At 55.9% G+C, this 14,822-nt stretch overlaps 2 protein-coding genes across 15 annotated transcripts in view; one reads left to right on the top strand and one right to left on the bottom strand.

Moving 5' to 3' along the window:
* Positions 1-14,822, top strand: part of HNRNPM (heterogeneous nuclear ribonucleoprotein M) — a 51,235-nt gene that overhangs the window by 33,834 nt on the left and 2,579 nt on the right. For 8 of the 12 annotated variants that reach the window (XR_012331091.1, XR_012331092.1, XM_073803292.1 and 5 more), the window contains 2 exons: positions 1,765-2,567; positions 3,227-3,278. Coding sequence is in view for 10 of the 12 variants with exons in the window: in XM_073803292.1 (XP_073659393.1) it covers positions 1,765-2,567; positions 3,227-3,278 (855 nt within the window). In the remaining 2 variants the exon portion in view is untranslated. Of the gene's footprint in view, positions 1-1,764; positions 2,568-3,226; positions 3,279-4,780; positions 5,296-14,822 lie in introns of those variants that run through there. The other 4 variants (XM_033854434.2, XM_033854429.2, XM_033854428.2 and 1 more) reach the window with 3 other exon arrangements.
* Positions 6,453-14,252, bottom strand: PRAM1 (PML-RARA regulated adaptor molecule 1). 3 transcript variants are annotated; one of them, XM_033854436.2, is made up of 10 exons: positions 13,986-14,118; positions 10,494-11,538; positions 10,347-10,404; positions 10,197-10,273; positions 7,630-7,687; positions 7,406-7,514; positions 7,094-7,256; positions 6,972-7,005; positions 6,853-6,887; positions 6,453-6,616 (listed from the first exon to the last, which is right to left on the bottom strand). In XM_033854436.2, the coding sequence occupies exons 1-10, from the start codon at positions 13,986-13,988 to the stop codon at positions 6,468-6,470; spliced, it is 1,731 nt and encodes a 576-aa protein (XP_033710327.1). In that variant the 5' UTR covers positions 13,989-14,118; the 3' UTR covers positions 6,453-6,467. The 3 variants fall into 3 exon arrangements, with proteins under 3 accessions (XP_033710327.1, XP_033710328.1, XP_033710329.1); XM_033854437.2 differs by having other exon boundaries at positions 6,525-6,715; positions 10,197-10,285; positions 13,986-14,252; XM_033854438.2 differs by having other exon boundaries at positions 6,525-6,712; positions 10,197-10,285; positions 13,986-14,234.

Below are 14,822 nucleotides of genomic sequence, written 5' to 3'. Positions count from 1 at the left end.
AAAATGTCTGTGTAATCTGGGGGCTTTCTTGTTTCTAGTATTATAAAATTGTAAATTGCTAAAAGTAAATATTTCACCTGATTATAAAAGTGTACACCACCTAATCATAGCATATGTTTCCTATGTACACGTGTACTCACAAAAATTCAGAACATTATGAAGAAAGTAAATACCTGAAATCTCATTGCCCTGCGATGAATGCTGTAAATATTTTGGAATATATTTTCCCATTAATACACTTTTTTTTAAGGGGTACCTAAAACTAAATGTACTTTAATTCAGTCTGATTTTTTTTTTTTTTCCTCATGGCTCTGAGCATCTTGGCATTTCCTTGGTAACTCCACTTGCTGGATTTATTTCTGTGGTGGGCTGATTCTAGAACTCCATGTGGGTACCGTTTCTTCCTAGTTCTCTGCTGCTATTGGCATCTGGAGTGTCACCCTCATTTTTGGTACTTTTGGGGATGCTACCCACCCTCTCTAGGTCTCTTACATTTTTTATAGTTGCTGAGATATTTCTGCTGTGAAAGCTTAATATTCTTAAAATTGTGTTTATATTTTGCCACTTGGTGCACTGTTATTCAGCCAAGGAAACAGTCACCGAGAAGTGGCATGACTCGTGCGAGGTCACAGCTTTGGTCAGTTAGAGAATCAAAGAAACGGCTGAATTTCCTCTTTTGGAATTTGCATCTTGGCCTGGGCTGCTTGATTCAAGAATGGGCTGGCTGAGGGCCCAGCTGCCCATTTTTCAGAGGCAGGTGGTGGTGGTCGTGAAGCTTGAGTGAGGGGGACTCTCGGGCTCTGCATGTGGAAAAACTTGGTGGCCAGTGGCCTTGGTGGTGGAGCCAGACCCTCCTTCTCCAGAATTGTAAGCATCACAGGGTCGGCTGTGCACTGCTGACCTGCCAGCATGTGTCCAGCTGAACCATGACAGTGAGGGACTGATCCCAGGCCTGTTACTAAATCTACTCTGCAGTGCCATCAGATTTTTTTCCTCCAAAGCTAGCAAAGTTATACACGGCAAAGTCGGTTGGCGGTTTCCGTGACAGAGTAAGGTTCCCTAGAAGTGGCTGGCTGTGTTCATTTGTACATGAGGATCTGTATTGGTGTTGGTGTTTGTTTTCTTTATCTCTGCCTGATTACATGGCTGTGTAATAACTTACTTATGCCGTGGAGGTGCTAAGGAAATGCAGCCAGACTGGTTACCAGCAGGGCATTGTAGAGGGACAAGTTGGGAGAGGATAGAGGTTGTGAGCAATTTTAATTGTCCCCATTATAATCCATGTAATCCATTATGTCGGGTGACCATCTGAGTGTGGGGTTTCTGTCCCTCGCGCTCCCCCCCCCCCCGCCGCCCCCCAGAGCTTTTATCAATGTCTGGTGGTGGGGAAACTGCAGAGTTCTCAAGGAGTTGATGCCTGTTGCTCACAAAGCTTGTCACAAGTATTAGCACTTTTGAAGTAATGTGGAGAACATTGTTGATCAAAGTTCTCGGGGTGGGTTTTTTCCCTCTTTAAATTTTATTATGGAAATTAACTGTGGCACAGAAGTAGGAAGAATGATGTACTCACTACCCAGCTTTAACAGTTGTCAACATTTGCAGGATATGTAATGATAACTTATTGTGGGACTTAAAATTTCTGAACCGTGATTGAGCTTGTGAAGTGCCCAGGCCTCTGCACCCAGGGAACCCTCCTGGCATGGTGTGCACACAGATCCTCAAGTACCTGACATATGCCTGACACATTTCATGTCTCTGTTTTAGGTGGAGGCGGAGGCAGTGTCCCTGGAATTGAGAGGATGGGCCCCGGCATTGACCGCATTGGGGGTGCCGGCATGGAGCGCATGGGTGCAGGCCTGGGCCACGGCATGGATCGTGTGGGCTCTGAGATTGAGCGCATGGGCCTGGTCATGGACCGCATGGGCTCAGTCGAGCGCATGGGCTCCGGCATCGAGCGCATGGGCCCACTGGGCCTCGACCACATGGCCTCCAGCATCGAGCGCATGGGCCAGACCATGGAGCGCATCGGCTCTGGTGTGGAGCGCATGGGTGCCGGCATGGGCTTTGGCCTGGAGCGTATGGCCGCACCCATTGACCGTGTGGGCCAGACCATCGAGCGCATGGGCTCTGGCGTGGAGCGAATGGGCCCTGCCATCGAGCGCATGGGCCTGAGCATGGAGCGCATGGTGCCCGCAGGCATGGGGGCAGGCCTGGAGCGCATGGGCCCTGTGATGGATCGCATGGCCACCGGCCTGGAGCGCATGGGCGCCAACAACCTGGAGCGCATGGGCCTGGAGCGTATGGGCGCCAACAGTCTCGAGCGCATGGGCCTGGAGCGCATGGGCGCCAACAGCCTGGAGCGCATGGGTCCCGCCATGGGCCCGGCCCTGGGCGCTGGCATTGAGCGCATGGGCCTGGCCATGGGTGGTGGTGGCGGTGCCAGCTTTGACCGTGCCATCGAGATGGAGCGTGGCAACTTTGGAGGAAGCTTCGCAGGTTCCTTTGGTGGAGCCGGAGGCCATGCTCCTGGGGTGGCCAGGAAGGCCTGCCAGATATTTGTGAGAAATGTAAGTGGCTCCTCAGGAACTTCTCAGGGGTTGTATGCACAAGGGAGGAGGGGGCAGGAAGCCAGCAGGACCGAGTGGTAACAGGTCGAAGTCAGAGGGAGAGCTGAGTAGCGTGCAAGGGCCCTTTGCCACTTTCCCCGAAGTTTGGTGTTGGGAGAATGAGGAGGGAATGTGAGAGCTCGTGAATACTCGTGCAGCAGAAATAGTGGGTTTTGTGAAATCCTAAGCTTCTCTGACTACTGGATGGAAAAGCCAGTGATCTGAAGAATTTGAGTTTCTTGAACTGTCAGCTTGATGAGCTGCTAAATGACATGGCACGACAGTTCAGGGGTGGGGGGGAAAGGCTGTATCTGAATTATCTTTACCAGATTGACCACCTTTAGCTACTGTTCAGTGGTTCTGTGGGCTGCTCACCACAGGCAGCTGTGTGTTCTGCTCTGTGCATGGTGCTTCCACAGACAGATGCAGACAGGAGGGAATGAACTTGCTGTGCTAGTTTAGAACCTCACGCAGACAGACTCTGTTCCCTGCTGATCAGTCTCAGTGTGAAGGTCAGCCAGTTTCTCTGTGTGATAAGTTTTAAAGGCACTCTGAGACAGTTGACGTTTGTGCATTAGGATTTGGTTGAATCACTCACCAGTCTCCTTTTTCTCCCTCAGCTCCCATTTGATTTTACATGGAAGATGCTAAAAGACAAGTTCAACGAATGTGGTAAGTATTTGAGAGGCTTTCTAGGTGCTTCCTTGTGTTGTGGCTTGTTGGTGCTGCATTGGAGTCATGCAGCGAGGCTTCCATCCTAGTCTTCACAGACACCTTCCGTGACTCTGGAGGATGGATGGGACTTGCCATTTTTCTGCCTGTGCAAATATTCAAGCAGGTTGTTGAGTTTCCTTTTATGTGTCAGATACTTTTTCACCTGTGTTCTCATTTCATCTTTGTTTTTCTCTTTTTTTCCCCCTTCCGGTTTTTGAAAGGAGGTAGTGTTGACCCCATTTTACAGTCAGGCCAAATCATGTTCCCAAGGTCACATGGCTTCTAAGTGACAAAGCTAAATAAAATAAATACATCTGAGACAAGGTTGTTTTCCACAATAGCACTATTGGTTTGCGCCTCAGAGAGCACTCGCCCAGCAGGTCCCTTGGGTGAGGTTTCACAGGCTCTGGGCACACAGTAGCTTGTGTGCGATGAAGCTAAGGGTCTCTGATAGAGGTTTCCTGGCACACCAGGCAGCCATTCTGGAAGGGTCACTTTGTGGCCAAAAAGAAGTTGTCTCCGGTTGAGGCCCTGCCCCTCACGCCTACCACCTCTTTTCTTTTAACCGTGTCAAGTTGGGAGCCCCAGCCCTAAGCCAGAGGTCTGGGTAGCTCCCTGGATCAAGGCTTCCTCGGTGTTTTCTCATTTCCTTTTGCTGCAGTGACTCAGATTTCACCACAATTGCTGCTTCTCCTGGTTCTTCTCTCGGGTCAACTGTTGAGCCATAGCCTGCCTTCTTGCCCTGTTCTTGTCCTCTTTCCACTCCTTAGTTCCCAAGTTGTAGTGGATATTCTGAAAAGTCAAATTGGATCACTTCCCCCTGCCACAGATGCCCGGAGGTGTCCCTCTGCTGTCAAGAGAAAGCCCAAACTACGATCCCCTGTACGACTTAATGTCACCCTAAGCTGTTTTAGACCCTTCCCGTGAGAAGCCCTCCAGGATGTTGACCTCTTAAGCAGAGTTGATGGCCCTAGAATTGTGAGTGCCAGCACCAGTTACACTGTGTGTTCTTGGCCCTGTGTTTCTGTGGCTCTTCCCTTGTAGATTGTTTCCATGGTGCTTGACACATACCTGGATGCTTAACCGGAGCTTGAATGAATATTTGTAACCTGTTTGCCAATTATTACAAAGCTTGTATTTGGACAGTACAGAAGTGTCCATGGTATTGGCATTGGCCTTGTAAATGCGGTGGAGCAGTGTATTAAATAAGTGAAGCCTCTGTGAAATTTGCCTGTAAAGCTGGCTTCACACAGCGTCTTTTTATAACTCTTGAGAGTAAAAGTGTGCATTTGAAGCCGCCAGGAATGCTCATGGTGGGTCAGATTGTTGTCCTGTGGCAGAAGAATGGCAGTGTGGCTGAGGGCCATAGTAGCTGGGTTCCAGCCGCTGTGTTCTGAGCATTCATGCGCCAGGCGCGAGGGCCACCCTCCCTTTTGACTCTGTCAACCGAAATCCAACAGGTGATCTGGACTGAGTGGAGCCCAGACTGAGGCTGAGCTCTGGGTTTGCCTGATGAGTTGTGGTCTCTTCTTCCCTCCCTGTGCCCAGGCCACGTGCTGTATGCCGACATCAAGATGGAGAATGGGAAGTCCAAGGGGTGCGGTGTGGTTAAGTTTGAGTCGCCAGAGGTGGCTGAGAGAGCCTGCCGGATGATGAATGGGATGAAGCTGAGTGGCCGAGAGATTGATGTTCGAATCGATAGAAATGCTTAAGCAGTTGCCTTTTTTAAACATCGATACCAGACCTCTGAATTTGTATTTTTTCTTGTTAACCATTTTAATTTGTTGGCTGGATGTATAAAGATGTTTAAAAAATTCAGTTGCTTTTTGGGGTAATTTGAATTACTTTTTTAATGACTGGGATTCCATTTGACTGTTTGCATTGAGATTGCAATGTGCGCAATTTTTTTTGTAGTTGTGGCATCTTGTTGACATCGAATATGACTTTGATAATAAATACCAGTTCCTGAAAGCTGCTTGCTTTTGTGTGTGTGTTGTGGGGTAACCGCCCGAGTTTGGGGGAGCTAGAGCTGCTCAGTCTCCTTTCTACCCTTGGAGCTGTGGACCCTTGGGCTGGGAGGCCACTGGCCCCAGCCACTTCAGAAAAATTTCGTGGAAACGGAATCCTGAGTGGACCTCAATCCCCCAGGGCTCGTTAATGGTGCACTTGGCTGTCGGAGCCATCCTGTCTCCCCTGGTGCAGTTCTGTAGGGCACAGATGCTGCATCGGGCTCGTTTCCAGTTAGACTTTTGTCTCAGTCTGCTCTGGCTGCTGTAACAAACATTTGTTTCTCACAGTTCTGGAGGCTGGGAAGTCCAAGATCAAAGCGCTGGGAGATTCAGTGCCTGGTGAGGGCCCGGTCCTAGTTCGTGGATGACACCTTCTAGCTGTAACCTCACATGGCAGAAGGGGCCAGGGAACTTTCTCAGACCTCTTTTATTTATTTTTAAAAAAAATAACTTTTTAGCTTTATTTGTTTGGCTGCGCCACACAGCTTGTGGGACCTTAGTTCCCCCACCAGGGATTGAACCTGGGCCCTCAGCAGTGAAAGTGCGTGCAGAGTCCTAACCACTGGCCTGCCAGGGAACTCTCAGACCTCTTTTGTAGGGGCACGAATCCCATTCATGAGGGCTCTGCTGCCACGACCTAATCCCCTCCCCAAAGGCCCCACCTCCTAGTACCATCATGTTGAGGGTTAGGTTTTCAACGCAGGAATTGTTTTTGGCAGCAAGGACACAAATGTTCAGTCCATAGCAGCTTTTCTTTGCTAAAACAGACCAAGTAGGGTGAGAGTTTCTGAGCATATTTTGTCCTGTCAGAGGTTTAGGCTGAACTTGATACCTGGACTCTTATCAGAACTGGGTCACATTCCCCCCAAGATGTGATCTCATACGTAAGTCCACTTGGGCTGTGTAGCCTGTGAGAAGCTGCAGCTGCTGCTTGTCACGTTGGATGTGGAGGGTCTTCACTCTGGCTGGCGGCTGACACGGGGTACCATCACGGGGACTCCCACCTCTAAGTCTAGCAAGGTGCCAGCTCCCTTGCTACCTTCTCCTGTCCTACTTTTCTCCTTTTTCTGGCCTATATCCTTGAGGGGTGTGACCTTGGAGAAGGGGGGTGACCCCACAGATTCCCCCAGGTGTCTGATCATGGCTCCACTGTGTGGTGCCCATCAGGAGGGAGAGACAAGACAAGAAGCAGGAATTGCTTTAAAAGAGGGGCTTTATGTGGTCTGTGTCCGTGGTCAGACAGGAGCCTGGGCAGTTCTGTGACGGCCAAACTGGGATCCAGGGCTCCTTCGGTTAAGAGGTGGCTGGATTGGTGGGTTGTCCTGGGTCCCCACCCCTGTAGGCCTTATCGTCCCCCGGGGAATGGTTGGTTATCCAGAGGATCTGCTGAGGAGGGGTGACTTCCAGTGACCCTTGCCCCATAAGCAGGTAGCCAGCAGCCCCTGGTGGAGTGGGATGGGACCTTACCCCCTCCCAAGACACTGTAGTCCCTTCCAGTCCACCCGGAGCATCCCCATACATACCCCAGGAACCGACGTCGTCATACACCTCTGTTTCCCTGGTTGAGAGCGCAGTTAAGGTCAGTAAGGGTCACCCCACCCCTCCCCCCTAAATCCCCCACCCCATCAGGGCCAGCACTCACAGGGGCAGTAGAGCTGTTCTGGGTACATAGCCATCTGCAAGGAGAGAGCGGGGGTGGGTGAGTTCTCCACCCTCCCTGGTGTTTGGCGTCTTCCCAGGGCTGCCCCTGCTGGGCTCACTCACACTTGCCCTTGGTGTCCCGGCACAGCATCTCCTCCTTGCTGGTGAACTCTATCACCTCCAGGATCTCCCCACGCCGAAGCGCCAGGTGCTTGCCACCCCCGCGACGGGTCTTGGCGTTGGGGTCAATCATCATCCTTGTCTGAATCACAATCTCCCCCTCAAACTGGGGAGGAAGACATCAGAGCTTTTGGTCATGCTGCCACCCCGAGGACCCCTGCCTGGCTTCTTTCTGAGGATGGAATTTGTGGGGCTTTGGTCAACTGGGGCTGAGCACAGCCCTCCCAGGACTCTTGCTTTGCTTGGGGTTCACACCTTGAACTTCTTCCGGAACTCCCGCTCAGCTTTCTCTGCCTTCCGGATCTGCTTCAGAGACTTCAGGTCCGTGGGCGGCAACTGCTGTGGCTGGGGGCCCTTCTCCTTCCTGAGCCCCCGGGGAGTTGGGTGCTCGTGAGCAAGACGTGCTTCTCAGGGACCCCATTTTACCGTCCTCCCAGAGCTCAGCCCCACCCTGTCCCACTCCCTTTGCCCTCTGGTACCTGGGCTCTTGGTCTTGTGGTGGCCTCCTGGGGGGTTGCTGGGTAGACAGCACTTCATCTGGGACAGTCAGAATGCTGAGTTAGGGCAGGGACCATTGGTTCGGCCTCTGAATCTGGCGGCCTGCTCTTTCCCTTGTCAGTTCTCAGGACCTTGGTCCCCTCCCCACCCCGCTGCCCAGGCCTTTCTCATGAGTTGTGAGTTCTAGTGGATTGCCTTTCATTTTCTTAACTCCTGTCGCAGGACAGGCGTGGCAGAAACGTTACCACTCATTTCAGCTGTCTTGACTGTCATCCCAAGTTGCTTGCCGAGGAGGACCTAAGGGTTCAGAGAGGTAACACAACCTGCCCCAGGTCACCCAGCTGTTAAATGGTAGAGGCAGGATTTCTCTGTAGGCTTTTGAGGCCATTTCATGCCTGCCTTGTAGAGCAGGTGGGGTTCTGGGAATTGTGATGAGATTTGGGTCAAAAAGTAAGGCGAAGAAAAGTATTTCCTGGAAGCAAAGAAGTCTCCCTCTAAGAAGGGGCTGTTGGGCTGGGACTCTTGCCTGGCCTGGCTGATGATGAGACTGGACTGTGAGGGGTCTCCCAGGTGAGGACTGACTACCCCGCAAATGACCAGCTTTCCAGGTATGAGCCCTGTTGGCCAAGGGTGTGGCTTACAGTGAGAGCCTTGTGAACACAAGGGGAGTGAAGGATCCAGAACCTGAAGCCCCTAGCTTTTTGCAGTCCTCTCTGAGTGACTTGAAGTGCTGCTCTGGACATTTCTAGGCCAGCAGACCCTTCCATCAAGCTGCCCGAGGGGCATCTGCATGGGGCCCTTCCACCCCTTCAGACACTGAGTTTGCCTCCAGCCTCAGCTGGGTGGTGCTCGGGTAACGGTGCCACCCAGAGGCTGCCCAGGCCGGAGATGGTCACCCGGCTGGGAGCAGCCTTGACTTCACCCCAGGGCCCCTACAGACCTGCCGCAGCCAGAGAGTGCAGCCCTGGGCACGGCAGTGCGGGGCAGACCCTGGTGCCCTGTGTCCCCAGCTTTCTGGCAGTGTGATCCTGAGCACGCTACCCTCAGCTCCTGAGAAAGAGCTGGGCCCGGCCCCTCCAGAGGAGCCCCCAGCTGTGCAGGGAGCCTCTAGTGGAGCCGCCACTGCTCTGAGTGAGGCAGAGAGTGGGAGGGGGGAGCCCAGAGTCCTTCCAACTGGGGACAGACTTGAGAAGGGCAGAGCTGCCTTTGGGACAATCACTGAGCCCCACTCGAGAAGCGGGGAGATCTGGGGAAGCATGTGGTATCGGCTCAGAACCTTGAAGAATGACTGGCGGTTGTCCAGTGGCTGGGACGGTGAGCAGAGGGAGGAAAGTGCCTCGTCTACTTGGGGTTGGGGAAGGGGAAGTGGTGGGCCATGCCTGCGGAGCTGCTGGAAGTGGATGGCCAGAGGTGCTCCCTCCCCACGTCCACATCCCCAAGAGAGGCCCCCCAGACCCAAGCCACAGAGCTTAACTGGAGCGGAAGCAGGAGGGGCCCTGTCAGGAAGCTCTGTGCTAACAGGGGTGTTGCAAGCAGCCCCTGGGGAAAGCCCAGGAGAAGCAGAAGGGGCTGGGGAAGGAGTAACAGCTGTATAGGCAGCAGACTTTGGAGGGTGGGCTGGTGAGGTGGGAGCGGTAGCTGGGGATCCCAAAGGCACCTCTGATGAAACGTTCCCCTGCAGGAGACCCTTCCAAAGACAGGGCAGGGAAGCAGCCCGGGAGCCTAGGGTCTGGGCTCCTGTGTATCGGCTGTGCGACCTGGGGCAAGTCACTTCTTGCCTCAAGCTTGTCCTCAAGCTTCCACTCCTGTAAAATGGGCAGGACACTGCCTCGGGGGTGGTGGGCTGTGCACATTCGGTGAAGTGCTGGCATGGGAGCCTTGGTGTTTTCACATGGGGTTGGTGAATGCATCATCCGCGAGCTGGGCCTGCTTGGCCTTCATCCTGCTCTCCAGGAGCAGAGGTGTGGAAGGGAGAGAAGCAGCATCCTTGGAAACCCAGAGCACAGAGAGAGAGTTGCCTGGGACTGCAGACCTGGAGGGGTCGGCCACACCCTGTCTCCAGCCCCTGCCTCTGAGTTCAGGCCCAAGTCCTGCCTGGATATCCCTCAGGCACCTCCAACACCACGGGTCCCTTACTCAGGTGCAGGCTCAACATTTGGGCCTCAACCCTGTCATGAGCTCGCTCTCGTCCCTGGTGATGCACCACCAAGTCCTCTTGCTGCTTTGTACCTGATCCTTCCACTGCTCTCCATGTCTTCTGCCACCACCCTGGCCCACACCCCTGCCCTGGCCACACCCTGGTCAGGCTGCTGGCCTCTGGGCTGCCCTTACTCACATTGTTCCACCCACCAGGAGCTGGTGTGACCTTTCTGAAAGGCCCCTCCTCCTCTCTGCTTCCTCCCCTGGCGCTGCTTTCAATCCATCAGGGATATGGATCGCCACTTGGCGTCACGCTAGCAACATGGCAGAACACACCCTTGTGACAAATGTTCCCCAGGTGCCTTGGCAGACTGGTCTGGCTGAGGGCCTGGCCCTGTCACCAACAAACCTCTGCCCTTGGGGCTGGGTCTGGAGTCGTCTGTGGGCTCCACGTCCTCGTACAGCTTGTAGGCCTCATCTGGGTCCCTGCGGGGATACCTGAGATGAGGGCCTCTTTCGGTCCCGTGACCCACGCCTGTACCCCCTGACTCCTACTCACTGTGGGGTGTCTTCAGGCTGTCGAGCCAGGAAGCCGGCAGAAAAGCTCCTCGGCAGAGCTGTGGGGAGATGAGAACAGGAGGGAGGGAGGCGGGCACTGCCAGGGAGCCTCCACACCCTCCTTTCTGCCTGGGCCGCCCTCACCCACCTGTGCCTGCTGCCAAGGTCCTTCGAAATCTCTGGACGTCCCTGGGGCCTGGGGGCAGTGGGGGCTTGGCTGGAGGGGCGCCCAGGCTGCTGACTGGGGGGAGAGGCCTCCGCCGGGGTGGGTGGCCAGGTTTGAGGCCCAGCCTCGAGCCTCCACCGCAAGTGAGGGCTCCAGATCTCTGCTGCCTGGCTCCAAACCCTGGGCTGAGTGGGAACCTAGGGCTGGAGCCTGCAACGGCAGTGGGCAGTGAGCTCTCTGAACGGGAGCCAGGGAGTGGAGGCTTTCTAGGGAGGTCACCGAAGAACTCTGCCTGCTTCCTGGGCAGAGATCTGGGCTTGGGCTGGGAGGACTTGCAGGGCGGCCCCCGCCACTCGGGCTGCAGAAACTCCTTGGGGAGCAGGCTGCACTCGGGCCCCGAGGACGTCCTGGGGAGGTCACCACACTCGGGCCGCGGGGGCTTCTCGGGGAGGTCACTCAGCGGAGGCTGTGGCATCTTTCCGGGGACTGTACTGAAGTTGGGCTGTGAGGAGTGAGGCTGGGGCTCACTGGACTCGGGCTTTGAAGGGGGCATTGGGGGGACCTCAGTGGACTCGGGCTGCGGCAGGGACTTCTCAGGGAGACCACTGACCCCAAGCTGCGGGGGCTTCTCGGGAACGGTACTGAACTTGGGCTGGGGGGGCTTCAGGGTGGCCTCATTGGACTCAGGCTGCTGGGACTTCCTGGGGAATGCACCGAACTTGGGCCCTGTGGGGGGCCTTGGGGCGTGGCTGAGCTCAGGCTGCAGGGGCTTCCTGGGGAATGGAGTGGCCTTGAGCTGTGGGACCTTCTTGGAGAGTTCACTGAACTCAAGTTTGCAGGGCTTCTTGGGCAGATCAGTGAACTCGGGCTGGGGGTGCTTCTTGGGATGCTCGCCTAGCTCAGGCTGTGGAAACTTTTTGAGGAGTTTGTTGAACTCGGGCTTTGGAGATACTTGGGGGAGTTTGCCGGTCTCGGGCTGAGAGGCCTGGAACTTTGCTTGAAGGCTCCGAAAGTCCTGATGACTCCCCTAGGGGACACGGAGTCAGGCAGGGACTCAGACACATGCGGGTGGTGGAGAGACGGACGTGGGACAAGCGGACATGGTCACGGACACGCACCCCCTTCCCCTGGCTCCTGTTCAGTTAGCTCCTCTCCCCCACCTTCTGCCCTTGGCCGCCATCTCTGTTGGCCATAGACTCCCACGTTTTTGTGTCTCTAGCCTCCCGGTGGGTCGCAGGCCCTCCTAAACTACCACACCCTCTGACCTCGCCACTCAGGACCAGGATGCGCACCCAGCCTCATCCCACTCTGGACCCGAGCTCCTGGGGCCCCTGGGGCCTGCTGCTCCCATAGCCCGCCCCGCCCCCTCAGTCAGGGGAGCATCCTCGAGCTCCCCGCCCCCCCCCCCCCCCCCCCCCCCCCCCGCCATGCCCCCAGGCCCTTCTTTTCTCATTTCAAAATACATCCGGAATCCAGCCACTTCTCACCGCCTGCACCACTGTCCTGGCCCAGAGGAGCCCAACCGGGTAAGGCAGTATCCCCTGTTGCCTGGATCATTTAATAGGCTCTTCCTTGGTCTCCTGCCCGCCCCCGCCCCCCGCCCCCGCGTCCCCATCCCTGGTCAGGCCCCTCACAACAGCCGGAGGAGGCCAGTTAACCCAGAGTCAGTTTGTGCACCTCTGCTCAAAATCCGGCCGTGTTCCTTCATTTCCCCACAGTAGAAGCTAAAGATCTCACGAGGAACTTCCCTGGCGGTCCAGCGGCCAAGACTCCGCACTCCCAATGCAGGGGACCCGGGTTCGATCCCTGGTCAGGGAACTAGATCCCGCGTGCCACAACTAACGATCCCACGTGCTGCAACCAAGACCCAGTGCAGCCAAATAAATTTAAAAAAAAAAAAAAAAAAAATCTCACAAAGGCCCTGAACGGTAGATTCGACCTCTCCTACCCAGTCACCTCCTTGGCCTCCCCTTCTCCCATCTCCTGCCCTCTGCCTGGGACACTCTCCCCACTGCATGGCTCTCCTTCTCCTCTTCCAGGTCACTGCTCCCATATTCCTTATTAGAGAGGACTTCCTCCCAGACCACCCTAATTAAAAAGAGAAGATTGGATTCCCCCTTCCCAGGATTCTCTATCCTCCCCAACCTGCCTGATGTTTCTCTTAGTTAGTACCTGACACCTTGTATCATTCTATTTATTTTACTTAATACTTTTTTTTTTTGGGCAGGGGGCGGGCGGCGGTGGCCATGCCTCACGGCATGTGGGATATTAGTTCTCCGACCAGGGATTGAACCCACGCCCCCTGCATTGGAAGTGCAGAGTCTTAACCACTGGACCGCCGGGGAGGTTCCAATACTTGTTTTTTAAATGTGTTTTGACTATTTGTGGGATTTTTTTGTTTTGTTTTGGTCTCTCTCCTCCTCCTTTCCCCAGCCCCTGTGGACTGTCAGCGCCCCAAGGGCAGTAGCTTGTCTTGTGCATTGCTGTCCTCCTAGTGCCTGGCCTGTGCTAAGATGCTCAGTAATTCTTTGTTGAAAATAAAGAACGTACAGGACACAGAGACAGGCATATGGGCGGCCTGACCATCACGTTCTCACACAGACTCACGTGGAGAGACACTAAGAGACCTAGAGGCAAACCTGAGGGCAGGGCCCCACAGTCCCAGACACCCCGACTGATGGTCAGGGATGCCCACCAGGCCCGGCAGGCAGGCTCCCGAGCGTGGGCACGCGCACCAGCCCTGGCACAGGAAGTCCGTCCCAGGTATGGTCTTGACCAGCCCCACATCCTTGGTCACGGACACAGGAGATGCACAAGTAGGCCAGGGCTGCTCTGACCGACAGGTCACCCCAGAGGTGGCCCTGCCACAGCTCCCAGGCCTGGCTTTACCTGGGGTCGAGGAGACCGGGGAGGGGAAGGGTACGACCTCGGGAACTTTGCCCCCGCCTGTGCCTCACTCTGCCCTGATCCAGAGAACAAGGAAAGGTGCCGGGGCCTGAGACGCCTCTGTGGAAGCCCCCCTAACTGGTGGGTTGTGGCAAGGCTCCCAGGTGACCCAGGGGGCCAGAGAAGCCGGGGTCAGCAGGTCAGGCCTTGGGGCGCTGCTGGGGTGGGGGGTTGGCAGCGTGTGCGTGACCCGCTTTGTCGCCCCCAGGAAGGCCCTGCCCCTCACCCTGGCTGCCTGTTACCGGGTTGCTATTCATGGCGCGGGGCGGGGGGTCGTCTGGGCAGTGCCACCCATCTCCCTTCTAGTCGCAGCCTCAGCCTCTGCTACAGGCCCCTCGGGAGCCTGAGCTGTCCCAGAGGTGGGTCTTGGCTGCCTCCTACCTCTGGGCGTTTGTGTCGGTCACAACCCTGAAAACCTGCTTGCCCCTCTGCCTGCCCGCTCTTGGAATGTGCCTTCCAGTTTCCACCCGTGGCATCCCTTGCCTCCGGCCAGTGGGGGGCTCTCCAAGGGCTTGGGGGCTCACTCACCATGGCTGCAGGCGGGTGACGGGCCACAGGGCGAGTGGGACCTGAGCCAGGGCTGCTGCCTTCAGGAAGTGACTGTAGCTTCTGCTCCACGGGCCCCACGGGGTGGGGTCTACTGGCCAGGCGGGAGGGCAGAGGAGGAAGGGGAGGAGGGGGGAGAGCCCCAGCCTGTCTTCAGGTCCTGCTGGGAGCTTCTTGAATTCCTGTCCTGCGCTGCGCTTTGTGCATTTCTCAGCAGACACCCAACAGTCACTCGTTTCTCGACTCTGCTGGCCCCCCCTCTCCCACCCCATGCCCTGCTGTGTGCTGACCTCCGGACTCCAGGAAGGACTCATGCCAGGCCCTGAGGACCTCCTGCCGACAGAGGCAGGCCAAGGCCAACTCCTCCCAGGGCCTCTGCGGGAGGCGAGTGGTAGTTCTCAGCGGGAAAGGGGCACGGCCAGTTCCGGGCCGTGAGACCCCAGGAGTAGAGCGAGCCTGACGGGTGAGGCCCTCCTGCTGGCTCTTGTTGCCTCAGTCCGCCTTCCTCATTTCAACACTTCCCTGTAGCCTGATTTCCAGCTCTGAGCAGGACTTAGGACTTCCCTGTTACAGGGGCAACTGTAACAAGGGCCGAGGGCCCAGGTGGGATGGCACGTTTGGTGGTGGGTGGGTGGGGAATGTCCAAGGCTCCCAGAGGACAAGAGGAGGAAAATGGGGACAGCTGGGAGGCCAGCAGAGAGGGGGTGAAGGTGGTAGGCAAGATTAGAGCTGTGAGGGTGCAGGGTGCGAGGCCAGACAAGGGAGACCCTGATGGCAGGGCTCGGTCCCCAGGAAGTCAGTGACCTCGGGCTCATAGAG

This window comes from Tursiops truncatus, chromosome 3 (genome assembly GCF_011762595.2).
Source record: "Tursiops truncatus isolate mTurTru1 chromosome 3, mTurTru1.mat.Y, whole genome shotgun sequence".
Classification (NCBI taxonomy): Eukaryota; Metazoa; Chordata; class Mammalia; order Artiodactyla; family Delphinidae; genus Tursiops; species Tursiops truncatus.
This window is presented reverse-complemented; position numbering and strand designations above follow the sequence as displayed.